At 52.5% G+C, this 26,408-nt stretch overlaps 1 protein-coding gene across 1 annotated transcript in view; it reads right to left on the bottom strand.

Annotated features, from left to right (window-relative positions):
* The window catches only part of RTN4R (reticulon 4 receptor), a 73,360-nt gene extending 48,314 nt beyond the window's left edge, over positions 1–25,046 (bottom strand). Inside the window, exon 1 of the mRNA XM_082774443.1 lies at positions 24,858–25,046. Within this exon, the coding sequence (XP_082630569.1) occupies positions 24,858–24,879 (22 nt within the window). The 5' untranslated portion in view covers positions 24,880–25,046. The remainder of the gene's footprint in view (positions 1–24,857) is intronic.
* Between the last annotated feature and the right edge of the window lie 1,362 nt (positions 25,047–26,408).

Below are 26,408 nucleotides of genomic sequence, written 5' to 3'. Positions count from 1 at the left end.
ATCATCCCAGCTCAGATGCTGCTGGCAGGCGGCAGCCGCTACGCAGGGATCAGTGCAAAGGCCCAGAGCACAGCCCAGGTAGAAGTCTGCAATCACAAGGGGACGCAAACACCTTTGCTTACAACACCCAGATGTTAGCAGGGTGTTGAGGGAGCTCGGAAAGTCACAGGAGGGGTATACGACCTGGAGATGCACACTGATGACATTCTGTCAGGCAGTGGGGCAGCAGAGGTGGCAGGATGTGACCAGATAGGTTTCCCCAGAGATTTCTGTGATATGGGCTCTCCAGCAACTTACCCATCCTCACTTCATCACCCACCCAGCGGGTGTTCCCCACAAGCACCCCACCAGCATGTGTGGTGCTGCCATGAGGCTGCATCTCCTTTCCCAGTGAGGTCTGCGCTGTCTCTGTGCTCCCATCCCAAAGCACTTAGCCCAGATACACAGCAGAACTGCAATCCAGCAAGGTAGAGGCAGAGATAGGAGGTGTGTTCAGAGGTGATGCTAGGCTCTTCTCCAGAAAATCACCACGCTGAGCACAGGGTCTGAAGGCAAGAAGATGCTCGTGTCCACAGCTTATGGGAGGAGAGTACAACAGAACAGGAGGGGCTAGAGGCTGACATGGGAGAAGTGCTTTACCAGCGGTATCCCGACTACGAAGCAGTGTGGATAGGAAAAAAATAGAAGCAAGAAACATGACAGATTAATGGGCTAGGGCTGAAATACGAGATTAGATATTTTAGAATATGCCTGCATATTCCAGGTGCTCTTTAAATTTGTACAGTCTAGTTACTCTATTATGTAAAATTTAATTGCCTAAGAAATCCATACAGCTTCATGCTCTCAGCAGCCAGAGTAGGGTTTCTTTTTTTTCCTATTCCTTTTTTTTTTTTTTTTCCAGTCTTTATTCAGGTTGGTTTTAAAGATTGAAATATGAGCTCTCCTGGGTAAGGGAGTTTACTAAATGAAGCTCCACTACTGGGCTGGGAGCACAGGAGGACACACAGCAGTGGGTACCAGCAGGGTCTGCATGGCCAGGTGCCTCTCTTTGCTCCCAGAGCATCCATCACCCTGCGTGGCTCTGGGAGGGATGTGGAGGGTGCAGGGTGCCAAAAGGGCTGCTTCTGCTCTGCTTTACCCTGTGCTGAGCAAGCACTTTAGGAGCAGATCCACCAACCTGCAGACCACCAAGGATGGCCATCAGCCCCCTCTTCCCTTCCTTACTCTCCCGAGAAGCCTGCACAGAGGGATGGAGAGGGAAGGGCTCAGAGGCAATATGATTAGAAGAGACCCGCTGACACTCACTTTGAGCTCTGGCAGCAGTTTCTGAGAAAAGTCCATCTCTTTTGCCTGATCTGCAAGGACGAGAGGATCAGGCTTGATCCCATACTGGGCAAAAAGCCCATCTGGCTGGGAGAAAGCTCCTCATCAGGGGCCAAATGCAGTAGGCTGTGAGCCACATCAGTGGACAGCACTTATCCGCTCTGCATCTCACTCAGAATGTCCCTTCTGCCCCGGACTTACCCCATCCTGGTGGTAGTCCTCTTAGACTAGACGGGAATGCAGCCCCGAACCTGCCAGATCCAAGGGCAAGCAACAAGCTTCTGCGACATCCCAGTGGCTGAAGTGAGAGTAATGAGGCACCGGCTGTGGTTTGGGAACCACGGGATCCCAGCACCACCTCTCCAGGCAGAGGTGCAGAGGAGATGCTCGGCCACCTCACCCCACTCCCATTGAGCATTCGTGTGGCTGAAGAATCATCAGTCACTGAAAGCCAAAGGACCAACCTGACTGTGCTGCTCAGGAAATTCTGCCTGCAAAGCCATTCATGGCCCTCTTAGAGCTGTCGGGCAGAACTGGGCATGCTGTAGTGATAGAAGCGAGTAATCCCTGCAAGAGACACTCAGCCTCGAAGAGGGAAAGCAACCAACAAAGGGATATTTAAGGTTGCTACTGAGCACTTAATATAGTTTATATTTACAGCTTAATGGCTTTTCAGCATCACTAACTTCCATTCCAACAAAAAGACTTCTACTGTATTGCCTCAGCTTAAGTGCTAACTACATCTTCACATTAATAAATATTTTAAAACAGTGGAACTCTAAACTCCTCTGGCACAAAGCCGGCATCTGCTCAGCTGGAGCAAGCTTTTGCACATGAGAGAGAACAGATGGAAAAACACCTTCCGGATCCCCAGGACCACATCAGCAAGGAAACTCTCCAGCCCCACGCTGGAGCTTCTCTGCCAGGGTGGAGAAATTCCCCCTCCTCCACCTCACAAAGCAGTGGCCTCGGAAGCCATCCTGCTGCACCCATTCATCCCACACCCTTTTACACCTGAGCCCTGGGTGCTAGATGCCTGATCATCTGTGTAGGACCCTCGTACCCCAAACCCTCACATTCACCCCAAAGCCTCAGATCACGGAGCAGCTGCACGGGTACAGCAAGGAAATCACAAGCTTAGAGAATCAGACAGACAGAATTAGCTCCAGAAAATAGGTTTAGCTCTGTCTTTGCTCAAGCCTGAGGGGGTCACAAAATGAGCAGGAGACAGAGACATCATGACAGTCTGTGGAACAGACCTTCACTGAGTTAAGGACCATCTCAGGCCTACCAGCTTGTGACCAGTTTTTAGTGCAAGCCTTGAAAACGCTTTCACGAGCACAAACTCGCAGCACGCAAGAAGAAATCCACAGCACAGAGAGCCATGCTCACATGAACCATCCAGAGAGGGGCAGACAAAATGGATGAACAGGCTCTAGAAAGACCTGCATGTCCTCTAGCACAGACCAAGCTGAACAGTGCACCTGAGCCACAGTCTTTTACAGAGTGTGCATCTCATGAGCTGCTGCCCAGGACTGTGGTCCAACTGTAACACAGAGACACTACTCCACAAGGGCTGGATTTTCTCATGGAAATGTCTCCAGAGTGCAGTTAGCGCTAGCTCAGCAGGTGGGCTGCACTGGCTGCATTGGCCCAGCTTGGCATACCTCAGGCTGCATGGGCACAAGGGAATGGCTTGGGCCAGGGGAACAGCAGGGCATTAGCAATGACTTGCCACTGTTTAAAGAGAAGGATAAGCAAGACCTGCTAAACCATACCAGACATCAGCCAGAGGACTTCAGAGATGCCCCCCAAGGAAGCTAGGTGCAGGTGACTTCCTTCTTTCTGTTTGCTTTTTGTCTACACACAATCCAGTCTAGGCAGAAAATATGCTGCCAGCCTGGGACCTTCTCCTTGTCCAGCCCAGCTTCACTGTGACCATGCCCAGGAGCTCAGCAGCTTCCAGCACAGCCCTTAAACCACTCCAGGCGGTGGTTCTCCCACAGTGACAAAGCTGCCAAGGAACAGCACCAGTGGGGACAAGCAGGCACTAGGATGGGCTCCTGACACACGTTAACAGTTTCTGCTGCTCCACAGGCATCCTCTCATTCATGGGTTTGAGAAGCTCTGTTCCTCCAGAGATCCTGCATCACGCAAACAAAGACATTTCTAGCAGACCAAGATCCTGCGGACCACGGAGCTAGGTTGCTGAGTTGTCCACCCTCTCCCTGCTGTTAAACACAAATTCCTGCACAGCCTCCTCAGCTAGGAACAATGCTGCCCGTGCTAACTATGTCTGCCTTTTCAGATGTAAAGCTCTTGCTGCAAACTTGTCCTTTGGCTCGCGGTGGGGGATCCCTGCTGGCAACAGGAGCAGGCAGCGGCACCACTCTGGTGTGCAGCAGTAGGATGTGGTTTTGTGTCCCCTCTCAGGGACCTAATGGCACAGTTGTCACACATGCACGCAGAAATGCTCCTCTGTGTATCCAGCAAGCAAAGCCATAGCTGAGAACAGCAAGTACACATCAAACAAGGAGTGGGTCATCGCTGCTTTTAATTGTCTGCATGGTTTGCTACAGGAGGGAAGGTTAAAAAAAAAAAAAAATCACTTTTCTCTCAAGGATTCAGCTCTGTAAATGGCATTATGCCTCTACTTGTATAGGAAATTTTACAAAGCTCTGTTGAAGGAAAACCTTGACTCGTATGGTGCAAGATAAAAATCCTTAGCGTTCACAAATGAATGTACCCATCTGCTGTGCAACGTATTCTCTCTCTCTCTCTCAAAAAATAGAAAGGATAAAAAAAGAAAAAAGTGAATTGAACTTTGGATGCTTTTCATTTCCCTACAATGTGCAGCAAACTGTGATTCCTATTCATTAAGAGAGAAGATTGACATTCATTATAGTGTGCATTAAATTCCTCATTCTTCTGCTACCCTCAAAATTAGTCTACAGAGGGTAGTAACCAGTAATTTCTATATTGAATTTCTAGTAACTACAGTGGGCTTTTTCTTCCAAATAAGCAAGGCAATTATAATAAGACACTCTTCTTCCTGAAATGGTAAAACAGGCAGTGCCATTTGAAATCTCTGCTGCTTTCCTTTACAGTTGCAGTTAGACATGTGTACAAGCAGCTCACATGTTAGCTCCTGAAGGCATTTGGGAATAAACCCCCCTAACCCAGAGCACAGGCAGCTCTGCTGTAGTTGCCACTCTCTCCCAAAATGTCTTCCAGCTCTGGCTGTGTGCAGCCTTGATGCACAGATATTGTCAAATATGGGAGATGCATCAGTCCTGCCGTACACACATGGGCCATGGCAAGGAAGCCATAAACGTGTCTGTATCCATGCCTCAGGATGCAATGTGTGCTAGAACTTCACAGCTGAGGTCTCCACAGAAGCGCCTCTATGTAGACAAGCCAGGAGCTGGCTCCCCCATCACGCCTCCCTCCTCTCCAGGTGAGTGGCAGGGGGATTAGCCCATCCATTCCAGCTGGCCAAGCTCAGCAGCTCACAAGCACGGCAGCAGGCACAGCACACTGTGACCCAGCCCCAGGGCAGGACATCTGGACTCCCAGTCCCACCCAGCCCACATCTCCTCGGCTGCGCAGGGGTTAACTCACTCTCCCCTGGGACCAGATTGTCTCACGTGTAGGTTAGTCCCCACTGAGATCCCTTATCTCTGGAGATGTTGGTGGGGATTCAGATGAATGTGATCTCAGCAGTGCAATAAGGAAAAGTAATTAGCTTTTGTGGTTTTAACCAAGCAGCCCCATCTCTCCTCAGACAGCAGGGGACCTGCAGACACTGCACACAGATAAGATATCACAAGGCAGACTGTCTCCAGAGCCAAGCAAAGCAGTGTGAGGAAAATAGTAAAGGGGACAGACCCCTTTGTCCCTGCAACCCATAGCTTTTGAGGCAAGATGCATTTAAGGGAAACCATCTCGGTTTGTACAGGCTGTAGCTGGTGGCAGGACCAACCACTGAGGGCACACAGAGGTCCATCCACCTCCTAGGGAGACTTTGTGGCCCCTCTGGAGAGCAGAGTATACAGTCTCTTCAGTCAACCAAGAGCACTGGTACGGAGGACCTTTGGCCCTGCACAGGACCTGCATCACCTCCCCATGCTCTGGAGGACAACCAGCCCCCACCAGCCTGAGGCACGTCCAGGAGGCAAAGCTCCCCAGTAGGGCCCCACGTTCTCTGTTCCAGCCCATGCATCCTCCTCTGCCCCAGAGGTGACCATGCAGTTGTTGCCCCAGTGCTGGTCAAAGAGCTCCTGAGTTGAGCTGGAGCAGGAGCTGTTCCTACGTGCCAGGCTGGCCATAGCCTGCTCAAATATCATCTTAGACAGCAGAGAAGACAGTGTAGAAGTGTTACAGAGTGCCAGGACACAAGTGCTGGGGTGCTTTAACCTGGTCAACCATGAAAAACCCATCAGGATGTGCATCCTCTATGCAAAGTCTGTTGCCACACCTCCCTAGACCTTCAGTGCTGCCATGGGTACACCAAAGCCACAGCACAGCTCTCCAGCACAGCAGGGACTCCCTGGGCACCAAGCAATATGAGGAGTGGGACTCCAGGGGTGTCCCAGGGCCAAGATATGCAGGAGGAATGCAAAGCCTGAAAGACAGAATGGTGCCCTGCCCCACCAGCTCCAACAGGCCCTATTGGGCACCTTCAGAGTCCTCTAGATGTAGGGCAGTTCCTGAAGGTTTGAACTGCTTGAACTGCTCTCCAGGCTCCCAAGAGGCATGCCCCAAGCAAAGCAGGCATCAAGCAAGAGGTGTGAGATAAGCTCTGCTGCCTAACCAGGAACAGATGACCACTGACGGTGCCAGAGGTATGGTACAGCCCTGAACCACAGTAACCAGACTTGTCACCCTCCGTGGAAAGGGAGTTACAGTTCAGTAGTGCCTGGAAACCTTTATCCTGAGTTCTCAAGGAGGTGGGCTGGGGTGACCCCCAAGGGTCCCCTTGCTGGGGACAGAGGACACAGCCACTTCACATGTTGCAGAGCTGCCTCAGACACAGCTAGAGTGGTCCTTGTGGGTGCCATCACCACACAAAGTTCCTCTGCTCCTTCCCAAACCACCTGCTCTCTGTCCAGACAGAGCAGCCTGAAAACAGGGAGGCTTTCTCACAGAGAGACAGCAATTGTACTGCTATTCTCAGGCCAGACTCCAAGGTCCCAACCTCCAGTGTCCCAGAGGGGCAATCTCATGGCTGTCTGGAGCTGCCCTGCAAGGCGCTGCAGGGCCAGGAGACCAGGGAGGTCCTCCTCACCCAGGGGGTGAATAACCAGGAGAGGATGCAGGTACCACAAATGGACATCGTGGGTTTAGGAGGGGCTGAACAGTCTGCCAGTGGATGACAGATCAGCATTTCAGCCCCAGGGCAGGTGAGGAATAGAGTCTATTATAGACAGCAGCTGTCTGGAGCCTGTCAGGGCTTGGAGATGCTATATGAGGAATATGTAGATGCTGCATCATTGCATGGTGAGCTCTCCTTTAGCCATGCTGATTTGTGAGTTCAGCACCCAGACAGTTGTCACACACATCACCTCATCAACCCTCAGCTGACACAGATTGGGAGTACTGCTGGGAGTAAAAGGCACTTGGGGAAGGCACACTTCACAGTGGGCTCAAACATCATGTTATCAAGGTGGGCCGAGCAATAAACCTTGTGAGGGACATTCAGACTTCTGAACCAACAAAGCAGGGAACACAGCTGCTTTCTTGCTCCTGAAGAAACTGCACCATCATTGCCAAAGTGCAAATTGAGATAGCTTTAATAAAAAAAAGGTGACCTCCTCTCACTGGCTTGTTTCCCATGTCAGCTATTGCCCTTGGTCAGAGAGACCAGGAAAGCCCAGCCTGTCTGGTAAAAAGCAAGACGGAGAAGACAGGCAGAGGTGCAGGTCTCTCAATTTGATGCTTCCCCCCAAAGTACCCATGTGGTAACGTGAATTGAAATGTCACATTCCCTGGGGCATGCTGGTGGGCGACACCTGCACAGCCATCCAGATCCAGCAGAGGAAATACTCGGTGAAATGGAAATATTCTTCATTGAGCTATTGCAAAAGGAGTCAGGGACAGAAGAAACAAAACTGCCCCATCACCCAGAAAGCCTTTGGACCTTCCTGCTGTCTCCTGGAAGACAAGCGGATGATAAAGCCCCTGTTTTCTGAACCCAAGTTCCTTTACAGGACAACTCATGGGATTTCCCTGAACTGTTCCATCTGGAAGTAGGGCATTTCTGTTCATAGTTTTTCAGGGACATAAACTCACCATAGCTCTGGATGTGAGCTCTCCATCCAGGAATCCACCTCCTTCTTGCATCTGTGTATTAACCACACCTGCAGCTCTAACTCCAGCATCCTTTCTCTTCAGGCAAGTGAGTATTCCCTTTCTGAGAGGCATTTTTCATCAGAAAACATGAATATGGTGGAAACTCGATCTATTAGGACTGGTTTCAAGAAAACTTGGTCAGGATTAGGCTGTCTGTAGGCCAGGACGCTACTCCTGGTCAAGGAGCACACAAAGTCCAGAGATGCCCTAGTGGTCACAGCAGTTCCCCAGGCAATAGATCCCAGTTTGCCACTGGGTTCAAAGCATGCTGTAAGCAAACCATTGCTGCGAGGGGATAACAACCTAATCTCCATCTCTTTGGATCTATTCTTCTTTGTGTACATAATTTGGCATCTTTCGGTCCAGAATGCTTGCAAAGCTTCGAGGCAGGCTGACTCTTGTGGTTAATCTGGTACAGGGCCCTCTTCTGCCACAGGGGTTTAAATCAGTGTCCCTTGGGTGACACAACTATTGGCCACACACTCTCACATTGCACAGGACAGGGAAACCCATTCCTGCACTGCTCTGATCTTTCCAACCATACCGGGGAGACAAAGACCATGATGCCTTTTTGGTCCCCGAGCAGCCACTGTGAAACGTCTGGCCAAACCAAGTTATTCTGTAGTAGCTCAAGTGCTTAATTACCAGATCTGAGACCAGCAGCTTTCCTGTGCAGAAAAGCTTTGCTGTGCTGCCTTGGTACTGGGGAATAAAGACTGCATGGGCAGCATCCTCCCCACCTCACCTCATTGCTCTGCAACTTGGTGTCCATCCCTGTCCCATGGTCCCTTTCAGTGTTCACAGTCGTTCTCCAGAAGACTGTTATGTTTATAGTTTATTAATTAAGGTGATTTTAATACACCTGTGATGGATTTGTAATGGCTTTTATCAGAATTTACAGGGAGTTATAGAATACATATCAGAGTTTCGACATTCTCTTAATTAGCACCCAAGCAAATAAGAGTATGCTAGATCTGGAGATCTTCAGGGCCTCAAGCTTGCTGTCTCAGAGCCACTGGAGATGTGAGTGTAATTTAAAACAGTTAAGGCTGCTTGGAAGGGCACCTCCAAGGTATTTGTCATCACTTTCAAAACCCTTATTTACTCTCTGCTGTTTCCAAAAAACCCTCTGGGAGCTGGGAAATGAATCTATTTTCCTACCAAAGCCCATCACATGGACATCCTGTCTTGCTATTTTTAGGGATGCTTGTGAAGGTAGGCTGCACCCTGCTCTGTTATTTCAGGGTCTTGCTAGCCTGGAACTGCCCATGCTGACTGTTACTGGGGGGTCCTGGAGGAGAGCCCAGACGCATGCCTTGTCTCATTCTTTGAGAGCTCCTGCACTGCTGACCCCAAAACATTTGTCTTACACAGAGACAGATGCACACTGAGAACTGTAATAACTGCAAAAAGCTGCGGGGGACACCCTGCACTGGGGCCACACAACTAGAGCCATTGACAGTGCTCCCCAGGTGTGTTCTGCCTTCCCAAAGCCACCCGTGAAGCTGCCAAGCTCTGCAGGTGGCTCAGCCATCACAGGTGTGGTGGGAACACTGCAGAGAGAGGCACAGCCACACAGGCTGCAGCTCGTGACAGTAACAGATCTGACATGATGGGGAAGGCTGCAGCACGGATGGGCCAGCAACCACAGCAGGGCCCTCCTGGGATGTGGATATGGTCCTTGGTTATTCAGCCATGCTGAAATCCATCTTCTTTGCACTGTCACTCCTGCCCACACTGTAATCACACCTTTATTTTGCTCCGTAGACACCTCCCAGGGGCAGCCTGTAAACTCAGCCCTTCATCTTAGTCTCTAGCCCGAGCTAGGATGGTCCCATCAGTCACTGACAGCCTCAGCACACGGGATTCCCTTCAGCTCCTCATCTGCTGCACATGCAGCTGGGCAGGGAGCTCTCTCCTGCATCCAGATCAGGCCTTGCCAAGCTACTTTCCCCGAGGTACAGGACTGTGCCTGTCCCCAGCACTGTGAGCAGCTCTTGCCACCAAGATGTGTCCCTGCTGACAGGGGTAGATTTGGGGCACGGGGCAGCTTGTGCTGACAGCGAGGCTGAGCACAAGAGCTGCTGCCTGCAGGGAGCATCTCAAGACTCCTTGGAGGATCCAACTCCTCATCTGTGTTCCCAGAGATGGAGCATACACCACTGATGCCCACTCCCCTCCCAGAGGTCCCAGCTTGATGCCCAGAGTGACATTTCCCAGGAAGAGAACAGCATGGTAAATTCAAAGGTTAAATTTGCATATTTCCTGGTGCTGCTCAAAAGAGCCAGGCAGCTGTTGGAGATGGACTGCTGCCAGACTGCTGCACAGGGAGCGCCAGCACCCTGTGCCCACCAGGGCTGAGGGATCCTTTCAAGTGGCACTGTGCAGCCTCTGCAGGGGCCTCTGGTTCTGAGGGGCACAAAAACAAAGGACCACAAGCAGTGGAGAGGATGAAGTTTTGCCCATGCATCTGTAGAGCATCCCAGGCCATGGAGGAGGATACCTCCTGGGAACAACCAGGACTGGATGTGTCATAGGAAGAAGCAATGAAGGCAATTCTGTATTAACAAGCACGACATCTGCTTTCAACAGTGTGCCTGGGACTGCATCTCTCCAATAATGCACCCAGGGAGGCCACAAAGAGTCTCTGCAAAAAGCTCCAAGGGCTACAGGCTCAGCAAAATGCTTCACATTAAATACCCTTTACAGTGCATGCAGGAGGACCATTGAAAATTCAAATGAACAAGCCGGGAGTGAATCACACAACAGGGGAGGGTTGGCTTCAGCTGAGAAGGAGCAAAGCAGCAGCCAGGGAGGGCTCTCAGTGGGATAGGGCTCAGGCTCAGCCACAGGCTTCTGAAACATAGCGAGAAACTCCTGCAGCACACATGGTGGGAGAAGCAGAGGGCCTCCCCCAGAGCGTGGGCACAGGACCACCCGGGCACAGGACCACCACAGGGCGCAGCACCAGTTTCCCGGCTCAGCAATGCTGAGTGGCTCAGCATCAGCCTTTTGGTAATGCTGAGCAATGCGCATCCACCACTGATAAACGTGCATTCAATATTCAGCTTTACCTTCTACCTTTTCTTCCCAAGATCTGTTTATGCTCCTCTGGACCTTTGTGTCAAGCTTAGAAGAATAACAACTCACTCTCTCATCTGCTTAGCAAGTTCCTCTAAAGCAAGAAACCAAAGTGGAGATGCTGAAGAGGGAGAAGGTCTCAAGGATGCACCTGCACCCACAGCTCTGGGCTGAGGAGAAAGATGGACAGTGCTGAGGCTGGTGGCACCCACTGCTTGTTTCCTGAAGGAGCCACCCGGCTGGCTCTGGTGATGTCCCCTCCTTGCAGGAAGCAGGCAGCAGGGCTGTCTCACAGCCTCAGCTCTCCGCCACCTTGGCCAGCAGCAGGAGAGCCTGCAGGCTGGCATTGCTGGATGTTTTCTTGAAAATATAAATACTTGGCCCCTGCTGGGACCTTCAGTGGCCTTTCAGCAGGACCTCGAGGGAGGCAGCTCCATAGGACTCTCCTGCTAGTGAAACACTCTCCTCCTACGCTTCTCAGCGTGTTGCCATCTGGCTGTTGCACTACAGGGAACAGCCGACCTACCGTCCCCGTGCCACTTGTCACTGTGCTATCACCTGTGTACAGGAGCCTCCAAAACCACCAGGTCCAAACCACCAGGTCAGGCAGGGCTTTTCCAGCTTGCCCCAACACACACCCTGCCCCTGCAGCAGGCAGCAGTGCAGACCAGGCGCCCAACAGAGCCTGTCATCAGCCTGTATTCAGCACAGCCATTTGTTTAACTATTTCTGTTCTGCATCTCCGATTTTTCTGTCTCTTTGGGGTGCCAAGCAAGCTGTGGACCCTTCCCCTGCACGTGATGAAAGGTGGGCTCATCATTTTCACCCCTGTCCCATGACAGAAATGAAGGCAGCCTTCCCTGCATCTCTTGCCAGGACCTGCTCACTTCTCCAAACACGTGTGCTCTGCTCACACAGCTCAGCATGTGTGTGCGTACGCATCCAGACACACACACACTCTCTAATGGACATCTTGGTCTTACAACTACATGTATGCATCCAGCCTCATGATCCAGAAGGGCCTGGAGGGCCACTGCAAGGCAGCACAAGGCTGCGCTTGGCACAAACACCCCATCTTGCCCATCACCTCTCCCTTCCCAAGCATGAGAGGTGCGGGGGAATGCAGCAGAGGGAGCTGTGGATCACGCGAACTGCTCAGGCAGACTGAGCCAAAGCTTGGCCAAGGCCCTCTCACAGGAGCTGTCGGGGTGCACTTGCAAACACTGCTCATCTCCTTTGCCTCCGTGTCAGTTTTGACACTCACAACAAGGCGCAATTTTCCTTACCGTGTCATTTAGCTTCCATCATGTTGAGAGATTCCTGTGCCTTCATCGTCTCCAATTACCACTTCCCACCTCTGCTGGTGCCAAGTGTCAGGCTCCTTCCTTTAATTCACAGGATTCTCAGTTTTACAGAGAGCAGTAAATGCCTGAGCTGCTCCAGCCTGGCACACAGGGAGAGCTCATATGTCTTCTTTAGCAGTCCAGCACTGCGTTCCCCAAGCTCAGGGCAACAGGACTGTCAGAATGTCCTATCTCCTCCCCTGGGGACATTCACCATGCACCTGGTCTCTTCTGAACCCTGGGGATGTGGGGACAAGCAGAGGTGACTACTGTCCTCCTCCTCTCCAGATAGCAGGACAGCAACATGCTGATGCGAGTGTATCAGGAGGGGCTTGTGCTGCAGCCACACACCGAGGCAGCGGGGGGCCACTGGCCCATGGCCTCTGCATGTCATGGGCTAAATGATCCGTCTGACAGCAGGTCGCCAGCAGAGCTGGACCTTGCGCCCCGGCCCCTCACTCTGCTCACTGGCCTGTGCCTTGCCTGCATTGCAGCAGACAGCAGCAGGTGCCCAAGCGCATCTACGCCTGTCTCCCACCAGCACAACGAGCAGAAAAAAACAACACCCTCACCACTATATTTTGTTTTAGGAGTTTTGGCATCAGTGCTTTCCCCTCATTGAACCTAGGGCTTTAAAAGCAGGAATCGGGGCACAAAGGTCTGTGGCGAGGGTGTCATACTCAGATGAACAGCAGCAAAGCCTTCATTTTAGGAATACAGGAACAAGATAAAAAGGCTCAGAAATCAAAGCTGACATAGCACAGACATGTCCATCTCAGCTGCAGCAAGAGGAGGGAAGAAGGTCTGCACAGGGAAATGAGCCCACAACATGCAGAGAGCTGCCTTAGTGGGCACCTGCTCTGTGTTTGCCAGAGAACACGTGCAGAAGGCAGGCACCAAATACATCAGGGGATTGGGATGCCCCTACAGCACTGAAGACAGCGAGCAGCAGCACAGGGAGCGCTGGGGAGCCCCAGCTCCTCCCAGGGTTTGCCAGCCCTGCAGCCCACCACACGACCCCACAGCCAACATTTCACATCGGTGGCCAGGCTGGAGCTGGCAATATATGCTCTGCGGGATGCTCACGACAATAAAAACATGCCAGGTGCACCTGGGTGAGAGAGGTGAGCCCAGCCCTAATACCCATGCAAACACACCTACTTGCCACCAACTCACACGTGCTGTGACAGCAGCACACCCTGCCTTCCTGCAGCCCAGCCCAGCTCTCACCTCCTTACAGAAAGAACAAATCCCCCATGCATGTGATATGAGCGTGCCAAGCAACTTGTTCACCCCCTTCCCACAAAGGCTGGAGGTACAGGTTCCTCTTCTCCATCAGTCCAAGGTGGGCATGGGTCAGGAACTCCTGGACTCCCCGTATTTATGGGAGGTCCTCAGGAAAATTTATCCAAAGTCCTCAGGAAATGACCAAGCGAACTGCTTTGAGGAAGACTGTGTTCCCCGCAGCCCAGCTGGCCACCCAGAAGCTTAGGATTAATTGTAAGCCTAGCAAAACACTAGGAAAGCCAAAAATAAATACAGAGAAAGAAAAGCATTTCACACTGGAAAGCCATGGCCAAGTAAAGTCAGTCTCTTCTGGGCTGATTCCCAGGAGGCAGCTCAGATCCATTTATTCTGCCACTCATATAAATGTCTCTCTTTGGCTGAGCTGCTCCCTTGGTGCTTTCTTCCAACCTAGGAGAACAAGGGTCCGTTATTCAGACCCAGAGCCGCTTGTCGAGGAGGAAAGCAGAGCCCCAGCAGCACCCCCAACCCCAGCCTCTTCCTGTTTGCACACCGGAGAGGATGCTGCCTCAGTAAAGCCAGAATAGTGACTGCTGACCTGGGGCTGCCGTTTAAATAGCCACTGCCTAATTTCCAGGCACTGCATTTCAGTCAGAGCGCAGTGAGCTCTAGGCAACAAACAGCATGCCACATGAGGAAAGGTTAGTGTTATAATGACCAGAAGAGATGGTTCATCCTGTGGGTAACACTGCACCCAAAGATATTACCCCTTCCAGTGTTAGGTGCAAGCCACAGGGCTTTGGCCAGGCATTAAGGCTCACTTCATTGCACAATGTCAGAAACTGAGGCTTGAAAACGACACCTCAAAGCCTGTGAGAGCTGGCACCACCCCGACAGGCTTGATTGACAGAATCCCTTTGCTCTCTACTAACGCTGTTTCACCCAGTGGCCCTAAAATTCATTTAAATGGAACTAGCCAAGCAAGGGATTCAGCAGCTGCTGGTCTCCATGGGTGGGGAAGAGCGGTGTGGCCCCAGTGCTTTGTCAGAGCTCTGGGTGCTTGGGCAGGGAACATCCCACACCACGGGCAGGCTGCCTTCCCCACAGCAAAACGGGCTACTTTGCAGACCTTTATGTGCCCCAGGGCCAGGTCTGCAGGGCGGTGTTAGCCAAAGGAGCAAAGCCAAAGCCAAGAGGCAAGGCAGAAGTGCAACATCAGAAGTCAGGCGATTCCCTCCTGCAGCAGGCGACCAGGCCAGGAGCAGAGACAGCAAAGCAATGCCTGCCTGCAGCAGCTGACACACAGACAGCCAACGGGTGTCAAAATCCTGCATGCCCAGCCCAGGAGCAGCCCTGTCCCAGGCTGAGGTGATGGCAGATCTCAGCCTGCTCCCGATCCACCTTCTGGCACCCCCCTGCCGTGGGGTGGTGGTGGTGGAGAGCAGGTCCCAGCAGGCAGCACCCAGCTCCCCCATGGCACAGCGCTCTGCCACCATCCATCGCCAGCACTCAGGACCGTGAGCTGCTGTAATTACCATTATTAATTCTCCCCTCCCTTCAGGATGTATTAACTGCAAATTGAGAAACAGGGGAGGGAGGAAGGGAGGGAGCGACAGGAGTCCCTGGACTTGATAAATCAGCTGCTGGTGGAGAAGCAATGCCTGCACCTCAGTGCGTGCATGGCGCAGCCCCAGCCCACAGCCCAGTGCCTCCCCCCAGCTGGCTCCCAGCCCACCCAGGGCCCCAGCTCCAGCCCTGCTCGCTGAAGCAGACCCTCGTTAGCCAGGGCCGAGGGATTTGGCTGCTCTCAATTAACACCACATTTGCCCCGAGCGAGCCGAACGTTGCGTGCAGAGGCATGCAGGAACAGAAACAAAGGTGTCGAAGGCAGTTGGTACAATGCGCTCGGAAGGCACTGAGGGGCCTGTGTTTGTGTCACACCACTCTGTGGAAAAGTCCTGAATTCAAACCGGATCTGTTAAGCTATTCCAAACCTCATGTGGTTTCACCTTCGTCCAAATTAAAGCCAGGTTGGATGAAGGTGACTGGGAACAGAATTAAACAAATTAATGATACGGGTGCCTGCACGGACCTGAAGCAATTGCCCTTGGTGGTGGCCAAGGTCTAGTGGTTCCACAGAGGTCCCAGCCCCACTTGCCAGCACTCAGAGGAAGCTGTCCCACCTGAGGTTATGGAAAGAAGGCTGCCAAACCTCTCTCAGACTGAGGGGCCCTGAAAACCCTTCCCAACCCCCAGGATAGCCATGTCCAAAGCATCTCAAACCACAACTTGCAGAGTGCATCTGCTGACGTCCTGGGCTTCAGCCCCTCACAAGCACAAGGCAGCCATAGGATATGACTGGAAGAGCAGAGTGAGCCCCTGTGCTAACATTTGGAGACCTCACTGCTGAGAGCAGAAATGCCCTGAAAGAACAAAGGGGAAAGTCCCCACCTGTTTGAAGCCTGCTGGTTCTGCAACGAGGCTGCTGACCTGTGGCTGCACTCGCTCAGTGGAGGAGGCGAGAGTGCCTTGCAATATAACCAGAGAGGTTTCATGTCACTCCAGACAAACAGCTCCACAGCACGCTCCAGACCAGGACTTGGATGTTCGTATGCAGCACAAAGGGAGGCGGGGAGCAGTAAGTAAAAGCCCACTTCACATTACCCTCCTGACAAAACAGGCCGCTGTCAAATTGTTTGGAGACTGTGAACGACAAGAGCATTCACAGCGCACAGACTAATGCCTTTCCTCTGAAGGGAAAGGGACAGACAGCCCTCTAGTGTAAAGCCAATGCTAACCATGTTTGTACAAGCATGGGAACCGTCAAGCATCAATCATGGCCAGCCCCGTGCCGGACACGCACACTTGGGAAGGAATCTGTGCCAGGGAGGGGGCTTTGCTCCCCATCACTGCTTCTTCCATCACCCCTAAAAGCAGGATGCTGCCATGGAGATGTGCTGCTGGCTTTCAAGCGATCATTTTGCTCTGCAGACAATGTTAACAAACTATGCATTTGTTATTATGATTTCAAAAGACACCTTCTGACAGAGGAGCCTTCATAGCCTGACACCAGCACTTGCAAAAGGCTTCTGAAATCCTGGCTTGCGTGGCAGCCGATGGCATGTCTCTGACAAAGCCCCCTGTGGTGCCTGGAAGCAAAGAAAACTGGATCTTGGGCCTCCAAAAATTTTTCCTTTCCTCCCCCTCCTCCCATCTATTTGAGAGTCAGGCTGGGTTCGCATCTTTACTGTGCACATTGCTGTTATGCGCGTGGTGTATTGGACGTGGCTCTGATCATCACTCACGGCCTTAAGAAAGACGCACAATTAAAATCAATATTTAAAGTCATCAAACAAGCACACACAAATTTTAACAGCCACACAATTCACTCTGACATAACGATGCAGGGTGCAGAGTCGAGAGCTGTGCTGGAGTGCCGAGAGCACAGTTCTGCCCACAGTCTTCAAAATTTAATGAAAACACACCATTTTTAAGCACTTTCCCAAATCCAGCTCACAAAATCTGTCACTTTGATGTGAATGGTCCCAGTCTTAGACTAATCAGTCACTTTTACTTTCTCTTTAGTAGCTAAAGACGCAAATGAACTCCCAGCAAACTGCACAGCTTCAGGAGAAGAATTTAGCAGCCAGATGGTTCCTGCAAAAGATTTGTTCTTAACAACAAAAAAAAAAAAGTTAACTAGTTTCCCCAATGAGCAGCACACAGGAGAGGATCTGACACATCAGTAAGCAATTCTGAGCTGCTATCTCAGAGCATCACTTCTACTGTATTAGTGCCCTGTCTTCCTAGACCATCATGTAAATTATAATTATTACTAATAACTGATCAGTTAGTACACATCCATGCTAGGCACTATAATTATCCTGTGCACTCAGGAAAGGAAAGACAGCATCAAATTTGAATGCAAACATTCCTTAGTTTCCAAAGGAAGGTGTAACACAAAGAGATGAAAGAAACCACAATTGTTAAAAAGGCATCAAGATTCAAAGAGCCATCCGAGGGAAGGCTGAATTCTCCCGAGATGGAGCAAAGCTGTGACTGGCTGGAAACTTCCATGCAGGTGGTGAACCTCACTACACTGGTGTGATGTGTTTGCTTTCTCTTTTTTTTTATCTCCATGTGGAATGATAGCTGTAGATGGGTATCAAAACATAGCTAACAATAAAGATACTCCAGACTTTCATGGAGACCTCTGTAGATAACGTACAGAAACATGCAGTGCAAGTAAGTTTTTCTGCAAGGAAGCAAACAGCAAAACAAGGATCATTTAGCAAAAGGACTTTGACCATCTAAGGATGGTGGTGGGGGAAGGAAGAAGGGATGCCATGTCAAGGGTTGGTTTCTTAGCTGTCTATGCTGGAATTTGGGCAGAAACAAGGGGAACCAACCAGCAGAGGGGAGGCCTGGGGGCTGTGGTGCTTCCCAAGATGAATATGAGCAAATGGTGGTTCTAACTGTGAATACAGCAACTACATCCCGGGCTGTGTCAATGGGTGTGTGGACAGCAGAGTGAGGGCAGTTATTGTCCCACTCTGTTCAGGACTGGGGAGCTGCAGCTTGAACCCTGTGTCCAGCTGTGGGCTGCTGAGCCTAAAACAGACATGGAGAAACCAAAGTGATCTAGTGGAGGCTTACTTAGGTGGTCAGGAGCCTATAGCACACATCCTGCAAGGTCAGGTAGAGGGAGTCAAGGTGGCTGAGTCAGGCAAAGAGGATGTGAAGGGATAATCATATAGCGGCCTACAACTACTGAGGAAGCAGTAATGTTGGAGCTGAACACTCCCTTGTGAGGCCAGATGACACAGCAAGGAGCCGTGGCCAAGAACTGCAGTTTGGGAGATTCAGTTTGGACATCAGGAAAAGTTTCTTAATCCACTCCTGCACTGGGAAAGGCCAGAAAGCCTCTGTCATTGGAGATTTCAAAGACTCAGGTAGGGAAAGACCCTGCTGACTGAAGCTGCCACTGGCGACAGCCGTGCTCAGAAGGGGAGGCTGTGCTACAAGCGCCAGAGAGCCCTTCCCACCAGCACCTCCAGGAATGTGAGGTTTGTCCTCAGAGAGGTTACTGCCACTGCACAACATCCAGGAAAGGTTTCCAGCAAACACTGGGTCTGAGGTCTATAGGGAGGACTGGCAGCAGACATGGTGCTATCTAGTCCACATTGCTAGACAAGATCAACAACGTGTGCCTACACGAGGTGAGAAAATACCATTTTTGCTTTATACCAGAAAACAGTGCAGCAGCCTGGAGTACTTGAGTGCTGCCCAGTCTGAGAGGGAGGTACTGCCAGCTCCAGAAAATGGGAAATTGCACTATTTTTTTTTCTTTTGTTCTCTACTGCATAAAACCGGATGGAGTAACAGAGGGTATTGTTGCATTTTTGAGGCTTTTAGCAAATGAAATCTGAGAAATTGCTTTAACTAACATCGGTGTGGGAGACCATGCTGGGAGAGCTGTAACTAGTTCATAAAAAATACCTCCAAGTGCTACACCTCCAAAATGCAGCCAGAAAAGTGGACACATCTGAGACCAAAATGTCAGGAAATGCCTTCTGTCTTGCCCAGACTGCGACCCCACTCTCAGCTCCTTCTTAGTATCAATTTAGAGGACTTATAAAAAAGATGGAGAGCAACTCTTTGCTCAATCAGATAACAACAGGACAAGGGTAATGGTTTTAAACTCAAAACAGGAAGATTTAGATTAGAGTTTAGGAGGAAGTTCTTCCCTCAGAGGGTGGTGAGGCACTGGAACAGGTTGCCCAGAAAGATTGTGGATGCTCCATCCCTGCAGGTGTTCAAGACCAGGTTAGATGAGGCCCTGGGTAACCTGATCTAGTGGGTGTCATCCCTGCCTATGGCAAGGGGTTGGAACTGGGTGATCTTTGTGGTTCCTTCTAACCTGAGCCATTCTGTTATTCTGTGATCAAGCTCCATGCCTTCTCCTGACACCACAAGGACAATCACTCACTCCCATCAAGCATGGTCCCAAGCACTACATGCACCATCACTCCTGCTCTGACAGCTCCACCACTGCTGTATCCAGTGACAGTCAAAGAAATACCTTGACCATGCCAAAGGGACATGGGACATAGTCCTGATGCAGGCCGGGTGGAGAAGGGTTTGAGCAGCCTTAGCCCAGAAGTTGAACAAGTCTGAGCTATGGGTGAGAAGAGGACAGCTCCATCCTTGGTGGTACTCAGAAGTTGACAGGACAAGCCCTTGAGCAACCTGATCAAGCTTTGACATTAGCTGTTGTAGGAGTAGGCTAATTAGAGACCTTCAGACACCTCTTTCAAAGTGTTCTACAAATTTTTTGAAAGCATATCTCCTGTAACCCCCACCCTGCCTGACCCATGTAGAAAAGACCCTATCACTGCTGGGGGGAAAGGCTGCAGCCTGCTGCTTGCCAGTTTTCAGGCTGATGTCAGCCCCATACTGTTGAGCTCCCAAGAAACTATACTAAAAATCACAGTATGCAAGTATTTTCTTGCTTTCAAAATTCTGAGTGTTTTGCACATGCTTGTGTAATGATTTGGCTTTTCTTGACAAGCAGGAAGGCTGCAAAATAAAACTGAAGTACTTTTCTAATCCCTTGATTCCAGGAGCAGAGACCTAAGAGAGAGAGTAAATACCATAAAATCTGCTGGCGCTATTGTTCAGCTCCAAGCTGCAATGCAAAGGTTGTGGGGAAGGCAGCCCAGACCAGAGAGACAAACCTGCTGTTGATGCAGCAACACCCCTAAGGAGAACATCATCAGTCTTGTTGCCTGCCACTGTGTCACTGCTGAAGAAGCGACTGGCAACAGCACAGACCTGCACGTTTTAGCTCTGGGCTGACCTTTACGCACATTCTGGGTCCACTGGGAGATAACTCAGCATCACTCTCCCAGTGTTAGAGCTGGAAAAACAGAAACTAAATTACAGAAAATCTGGCTGACCTGCTCAAGGATACAGGGAAGTCAAAAGCAGACGCCAGAAGCCCGGATTTCCAGGAGCTTTCTAAAGGCAAAGTGAATAGGGACAAAACCCATGCACACCACATGACAACGCTTTGTGCCTTAAACCCAGGTGGGACGTTTCTATGCATGCTGTGCACACACCAAATGAAATATCTGTCACTTTGATGCCACCCTGCTCTGAGTCCATGTATCATCCCTGTACACCACCATCATGGATAATCAGCCACACAAAACTCATGCTGCTGCATGTCCCTGTCACCATAAGAAGACACCAGCGCAAGCTGAGGTGAATTTGCACATTTTAGCAAAGTCAGTATGAGTTGGCTGGGCATCTCTATGCAAACATGGGAGGATCCACCCTTTGCTTCTTTTTGCTGACTGTGACTTTTCAGCACAATTGCCTCTCTTTTCCTTCAGTCTCTGGAAACCTCCAGGAGTTGCAACCATAAGCATGAAAGGGAAGGAGAGGCCGGGCTCTGCACATCACAAGCTCCCTCCTCCCTCCCACACTTGTGTGTGTCTGTAACGTGTTTGCCCTGAAGCCCAGTTACTCACAAATCCCAGACAGATCCAAGTGGCTCCAGGACACAGCACGGAGCTTTCATGTGGACAGGAAGGAGAAGCCCTAGTGCAATTCCCAGCCCTTGCAGGCACCATACTGTGATGCTGCCTCTTACGGCTCCTCTTTGCAGTGGCACAGGATACTCCTGCTCCACTGTACACATGTCTCTTGTATAAATAAACCCCTTTACAAACATCAAAAGAAGCACTTGGCACTCAGAGATATGTCTTAATGAAGGTGACAGCAGCAGAAAGCATTGCAAATCCAAGGAGAAGAGAACGCACACCTAATTAGAGCATCTCCTTTCTTCTCCCTTCAGTTCCGCCTCCGGCTGGTTGTGCAGGGTGAATCCTGCACTCGGGCTGCAGCTTCAGCCTTTCCTCCAGGATGCACCATACGGCACGGCAGGGCTGAGGTACACAAGCAATGGGCACAGCAGCCACAGGAAGGCTCAGCACGGAGATTAGAGCTCAGCTCTTTGCAATCTTCCTTGTCCTGCTTTGTGCTCAGGCTCTGGCTCAACTGATTTTCCCTTTCCCTCCTCCTCTCCTTCAAGGCTCAGGGTGGAAAGGGGAGGAGGACGCTGTGCTGTTCAGGGCTCCCACAGCAGTATTACCATGCCTGCAGGGTGTGTGGCAGCGAGCCTGAGAGCTGGGCTTTGGAACATCCTTCCCCTTCCCTGCCCCTATTTTATTTTCCTGTGCTGCTTCTGAGCCAGAAAAGGCGGAAAATTCACAGAGGTGCTGCTGGATTCGCAGATTTTGCTTATTGTTTTCAAAGGCTAAATGGCTGAAATTATCATTGGTGTCAGTAGATGCTTACAGAGGAATGAGACCATCGTCGCTAGTGCACTGAAGTGTTACGGGAGACGTTTGTGGGGATGTGAATTGTGGACCCACACAGACCTCCAACCAGCTTCCAACTCAATGGTGAGCCACCAGGCTGAGCATCTGGACACACAACCATTCCCACTGCCCCTTCTGAGCACCTGCTTCTGAGCAGGGCAGGTAGCAGACCAAAACAGAGGGAGGCACCTCGGTGGTGCAGCAAATTGCTCCCTTCTTCACCATGCTCCTTCCCACTGCCGTCACCTTTGCACTTTATAAACAGTCTCCTGCACAGGTTCCCAGCAGGATTTCACTCTGGTTATGCTCAAAGAATCTGAGCACAGGATGCAGGTCATTAATGAAGGACGTGGCTTGTAAGGACAGAACTGCCCTATTCCCTACGCTGGTGGTCAGCAGCTTGGGCACCTGCTGCCCACAAGTCACAGCAGTGAAGGGGGCAGCCTAATTTACTTATTTTCTGGATCAGCTTTCTCTGGTGCTCTTAGAGGTCACAAAAAAAATATCTTAGACATCACAAAAACAGCAGGGACACAACCACATCTGCACTGATACAACCCTACCGCATGGAGCAACACAATGGCACCTCAGCCTTTTTGCCCCGATACTTCTCTTTAAAAAGCCTCTCCAAACATATCCTTGGATGGTCCCACAGAATATAGGACTAAGGTATTGTTCTGTCCAGTGGGGAATGAGGGGACAAAGCTCCCAAAATAATGAGTATCCTTGATATGAATGAATATTGTACAGAAAGGAAACATGAAATAATACCCTGATGAATGGTGTCTTCTCTCAATAAAAAGAAAGCTGTTCTCACATCAGTGAATAGATATTCTCTGAGTTTGGTGTAGGTTCTCATATTATAGGCTTTTATTTTTATAAGAAATTGTATAAAGAATAAGCATGGAAAAACCTCTTTCAATATAAATAAATTGTGTTAATAAAGCAGTAAGTGCTGAGAACACCAGGTGAAAGCTCTGCCTCTAACTGCCCCTGGTGGCTATTTCTGGCTTACAGTGCACTTGAAGCATCCAGGCAGCCCACGGTGGGAAATGTAGTCCAGATGCCATAGTGGTCATTCACCTAAACATAATCTTCCAAGGTTCACAAGGACTTTACAGTCACAACTCTCAGAAATCCAGGCAACCCAAGCAACTCAAAAACAACAGAGGGAAAAAAAAAACTCAAACTCAAACCCAAACCCTCAAAGCCTTGTTCTATAAATAAAACCATTGTAACACAGTTTCTGTATTTCATTATCTTCAGTGTTTTTTTCACATTATGCTGGTAGCAGCCGGAAGCACAGGGAAAGTCACAGCGCAGAGGAAGGGCTGTGCTGCAGCAGGATCACAAACGGTGTGAGGCAGAAGGCTGTCCTGGGCACCCGTACCACACCCATCACCTGGGTACCACTCTGCATGGCTGACAGCCTCCCTACAGCATCACGGCAGGCAATCAGCCCACACCCCCAGCTTGGTACTTCGTGCACACTCACAAAACCACTGCGTGCAAATCTAACGGGTAACCCATACACCTATGGCACAGCGCATAGCAAATGGATGCTGAAATACCAGTATCCGCTAAGGGCCCACAGGAGAAGCCATCACTGCAGCCTGCCCCCAGGGTGTTTTCCAAACAGAAATAAATTGACAGTTTCAGAACTAAAAATGATTGCAATTATCCGAAAGAGATAGGGTGCCATTTGGATCAGCGCTTGGGGATATCCCTTGATCATCACAAATATATTAGCCAGAAAGCCCTAAAAAAAAAAAAATCTATTTGTGTCAGTGATGGAAAAAGGAAGCAAGCTGAAGATGGCACACACGGGAAGAGACTCCACACAGCAAGAGGCTCTGCATGTCAAACACTCCCTGGTCCAGCAGCTTGGACAGCAGTGGAGCTCCTATGCGAGGCTGATCGCTCTAGTTAAAAAATTGCAACCCCTGGAGGACTGGCTTTCCAAAAGCACACCTGGCTGGCACACGCTTCTCCAAGCGGCCCGAACCTGCTGAGTGAGAGCGTGTGTTCCTCCAGACATAGGTCTTTATTTCGGGTTCCGCCCGGAGAGACTGCGAATGGGCAAAGCCACGAGTGCACAGCGGGGCACCCCCAAGAGCAGCCGCAGCCCCCGGCTGCTGCTGCCGGCAGAGCCCCAGCCCCATCCGTCCACACCAGGAGATGGAACGGAAAAGCTGTCTCCAGGGCTGCCCGAGCAGATGAAAAAGGGCGATTTTCTGCGGGAGGAGGAGGTTCTGCCAGGCCTCCCCCCCACCCCCCCGACGTGGGGTCCCCCGCTGCACCCCGAGCTCCTCTCGCTAGTGGGCACCGAGCTGAGACGGAGCAGGGCGGGGGGGCCCTGAGGGAGGGGCCCTGCGCGCATCCCTGCCGAGCCCCGGTAATCGCTGTCCTCCGCCGCGCTGCCGGTGCCGGGGCTCCCGGAGCCTCCGCGAACTTCCCCGGCCGGAGGCACCCGCAGGAGGCCGGGGCCGGCGCTCAGCCTCCGCTGGAGGCTCGGGAGCGGAGCCCCGCTCCTCGTCGGCCGGGAGGGGAGCGGAGGGAAAGCCGGGCTGCCCCCGCCCTCCTCGCAGGCGCCGCGGTTCCGGCCACCTCCCCCAGCACGGGCTGTGCCCCTCTGGGAGGCAGCCTTGAGAGCGCAGGTCGCCGCTTCCCCCGGCCCGGCCTCCTTAACACTTTGCCTACCCCAACCTCGGGGGGAGCCTGGCCACCCCAGGGCCGGGCCGAGGAGGGGGAAGAGGGGGGAGTCCGGGGCAGGAGGGACCTCAGCCCGTAGCCCCGTTCCGGGGATGGAGCCAGCCGTGTCCCCCATCCAGCCCCGGTCTCTCCTCCGCTCCCCCCGCCGCCTCTCCCCGGCCGGGCTCGGGCAGCGCTGCTAGGGGTAGAAGCGTCGCCGGGCCCCCGGGGTCCGGCCCCTCTCCCCCGCGGCGGGACCTGAACGCTCCGCCGAAGAAAGTTGCAAGGAGGGAAGTTCCCGGTGCGGTGCGAAGTTGGGGACGCGCCCGCCTCGCCCTGCACTGCCCTGCCACCCCCCCGGGGAACGGGGGAGCCCCGGCGGCGGGAGGGGAAGGGGAGGGTGGGGGGAGGGAGGGATACGAGGGGACGCACCTACCTTCAGCTATCGCCCTCTTCATCTTAGGGGTCGGGGAAGGCACGTCTGGAGGCGCAAAGTCGAGCGGCAGCCGGTACAATCCTTGCGAGAGCGGGGCAGATCCTCGTGCAAAAACTTCAGCCCGAGCGCGGAGCGGCGGCGCGCGGGGAGGGGGCTCTCCCTGTGCCGCTGCCCTCGCTCATCGGGGGAATGAGCAGCCCCCGAGCTGGAGTCAGCATCCAGGCGAGGCTCCCCCTCCCTCCCTCCCTGCCTGCCTGCCTGCCTGCCTCCTCCCTCCGTCCTCCCTCCCGCCCGCCGCACGCACGGGGCCGGGGCTGCGGCGGATCCCGCGGAGGCAGAGCCGGCGGCGGCGGCGGCGGGGAGCGCGGAGCCTGCTGCACTGTATCCCGGGAGCGAGCGAGCGAGCGGGGCGCGGGGCTGGAGAGGCGATGAATGTTTTATGGGATCATGTGGTTTGACGTGAGAGGAATCAGCCTAGATCGGATTTACTGGCTGGAGGAGTGAGAGGGAGGACGGGGGAGACGGGCACGGGATGGAGGGAGGGGCCGCGCCGGGGGCAGCCGGAGCGCGCAGGGCCCGCTCCGACGGCGGCGGCGGCGGCGGCTCCGCCACGGGTGCCCGCGGTGCGCGGCCGCGGGCCGGGCAGGGCGGCCGGTGGCTCATTCCTGGAGGAGAGGTGCCCCCTAAAGGAGGCCGCGGATAGGGCCGGTCGGGAGGATGCCGGCATCGGGCCGGCCCGCTGCCCCCCTTCCCGGAGCTTCCCCCCCTCGCCGCCCGCAGGCAGCCTCCGGAGCGGCGCTGGGAGCCGCCCGCAGCCGGCTCGGCTCGGCTCGGCTCGGCTCGGCTCGGCTCGGCTCGCACTGAAGGCTCGTGGCAGGCGGAGCCCCGGCTGCTAGAAGCCCCGGCGGGGGCTTTTTCTGCAGCCGGGCTCCGCTCTGGGGAGGCTCCAAGAGACGGCGGAAACCGCAGCGCCCGCACCCGCTGCGCTGCAGGGCCCCGTGGCCGGGCGTTGCTGCTGCTGGTGCGGGGCCGCTGCGTTCCCCGGAGAGGCCCGGTAGAGGCAGAGCCCGTGGGCACAGATCCCGTCCGAAAGGGAGAGCTCTTCCCCTCTCATCCCGTCCCACCCCCGTGTTTGTGGGACCGTTCTCCCATGTGCAGCCGGGACAGCAGCTTACCTCAGTTTACCTACAAAGCATGATGTTTACACTGGTTGTAGACAAGGCAGGGTGAAGCTGGCTTTTCCATCCTCATCCCTCCTCCTAGCTTCCCTGTCCTGGAACATACAAACGCTTACTGCATGGGCAGCTCCCATCTGCAGTAGTCCAGGGTAGCAGAAAGACACGTCTCATGAAGTTGAACTCATTTGCTCAGTGGGCAAAGGAAGAGAGAAGGATGGTGCCAGAAAAAGCAAGACATTTTGAGCATGACGATACAGTGGCTCTGGCCCTACTAGTGAGAGGTTTCAAACTACCGGATATGTATATAAATATGTGTGCATGTACATATAGGTATATATGCTATTGAGTATTCACTGCTCTCTTACGATTTCTC

The sequence above is a fragment of the Aythya marila genome (genome assembly GCF_965140915.1).
Source record: "Aythya marila genome assembly, chromosome: 17".
Lineage (NCBI taxonomy): Eukaryota > Metazoa > Chordata > Aves > Anseriformes > Anatidae > Aythya > Aythya marila.
This window is presented reverse-complemented; position numbering and strand designations above follow the sequence as displayed.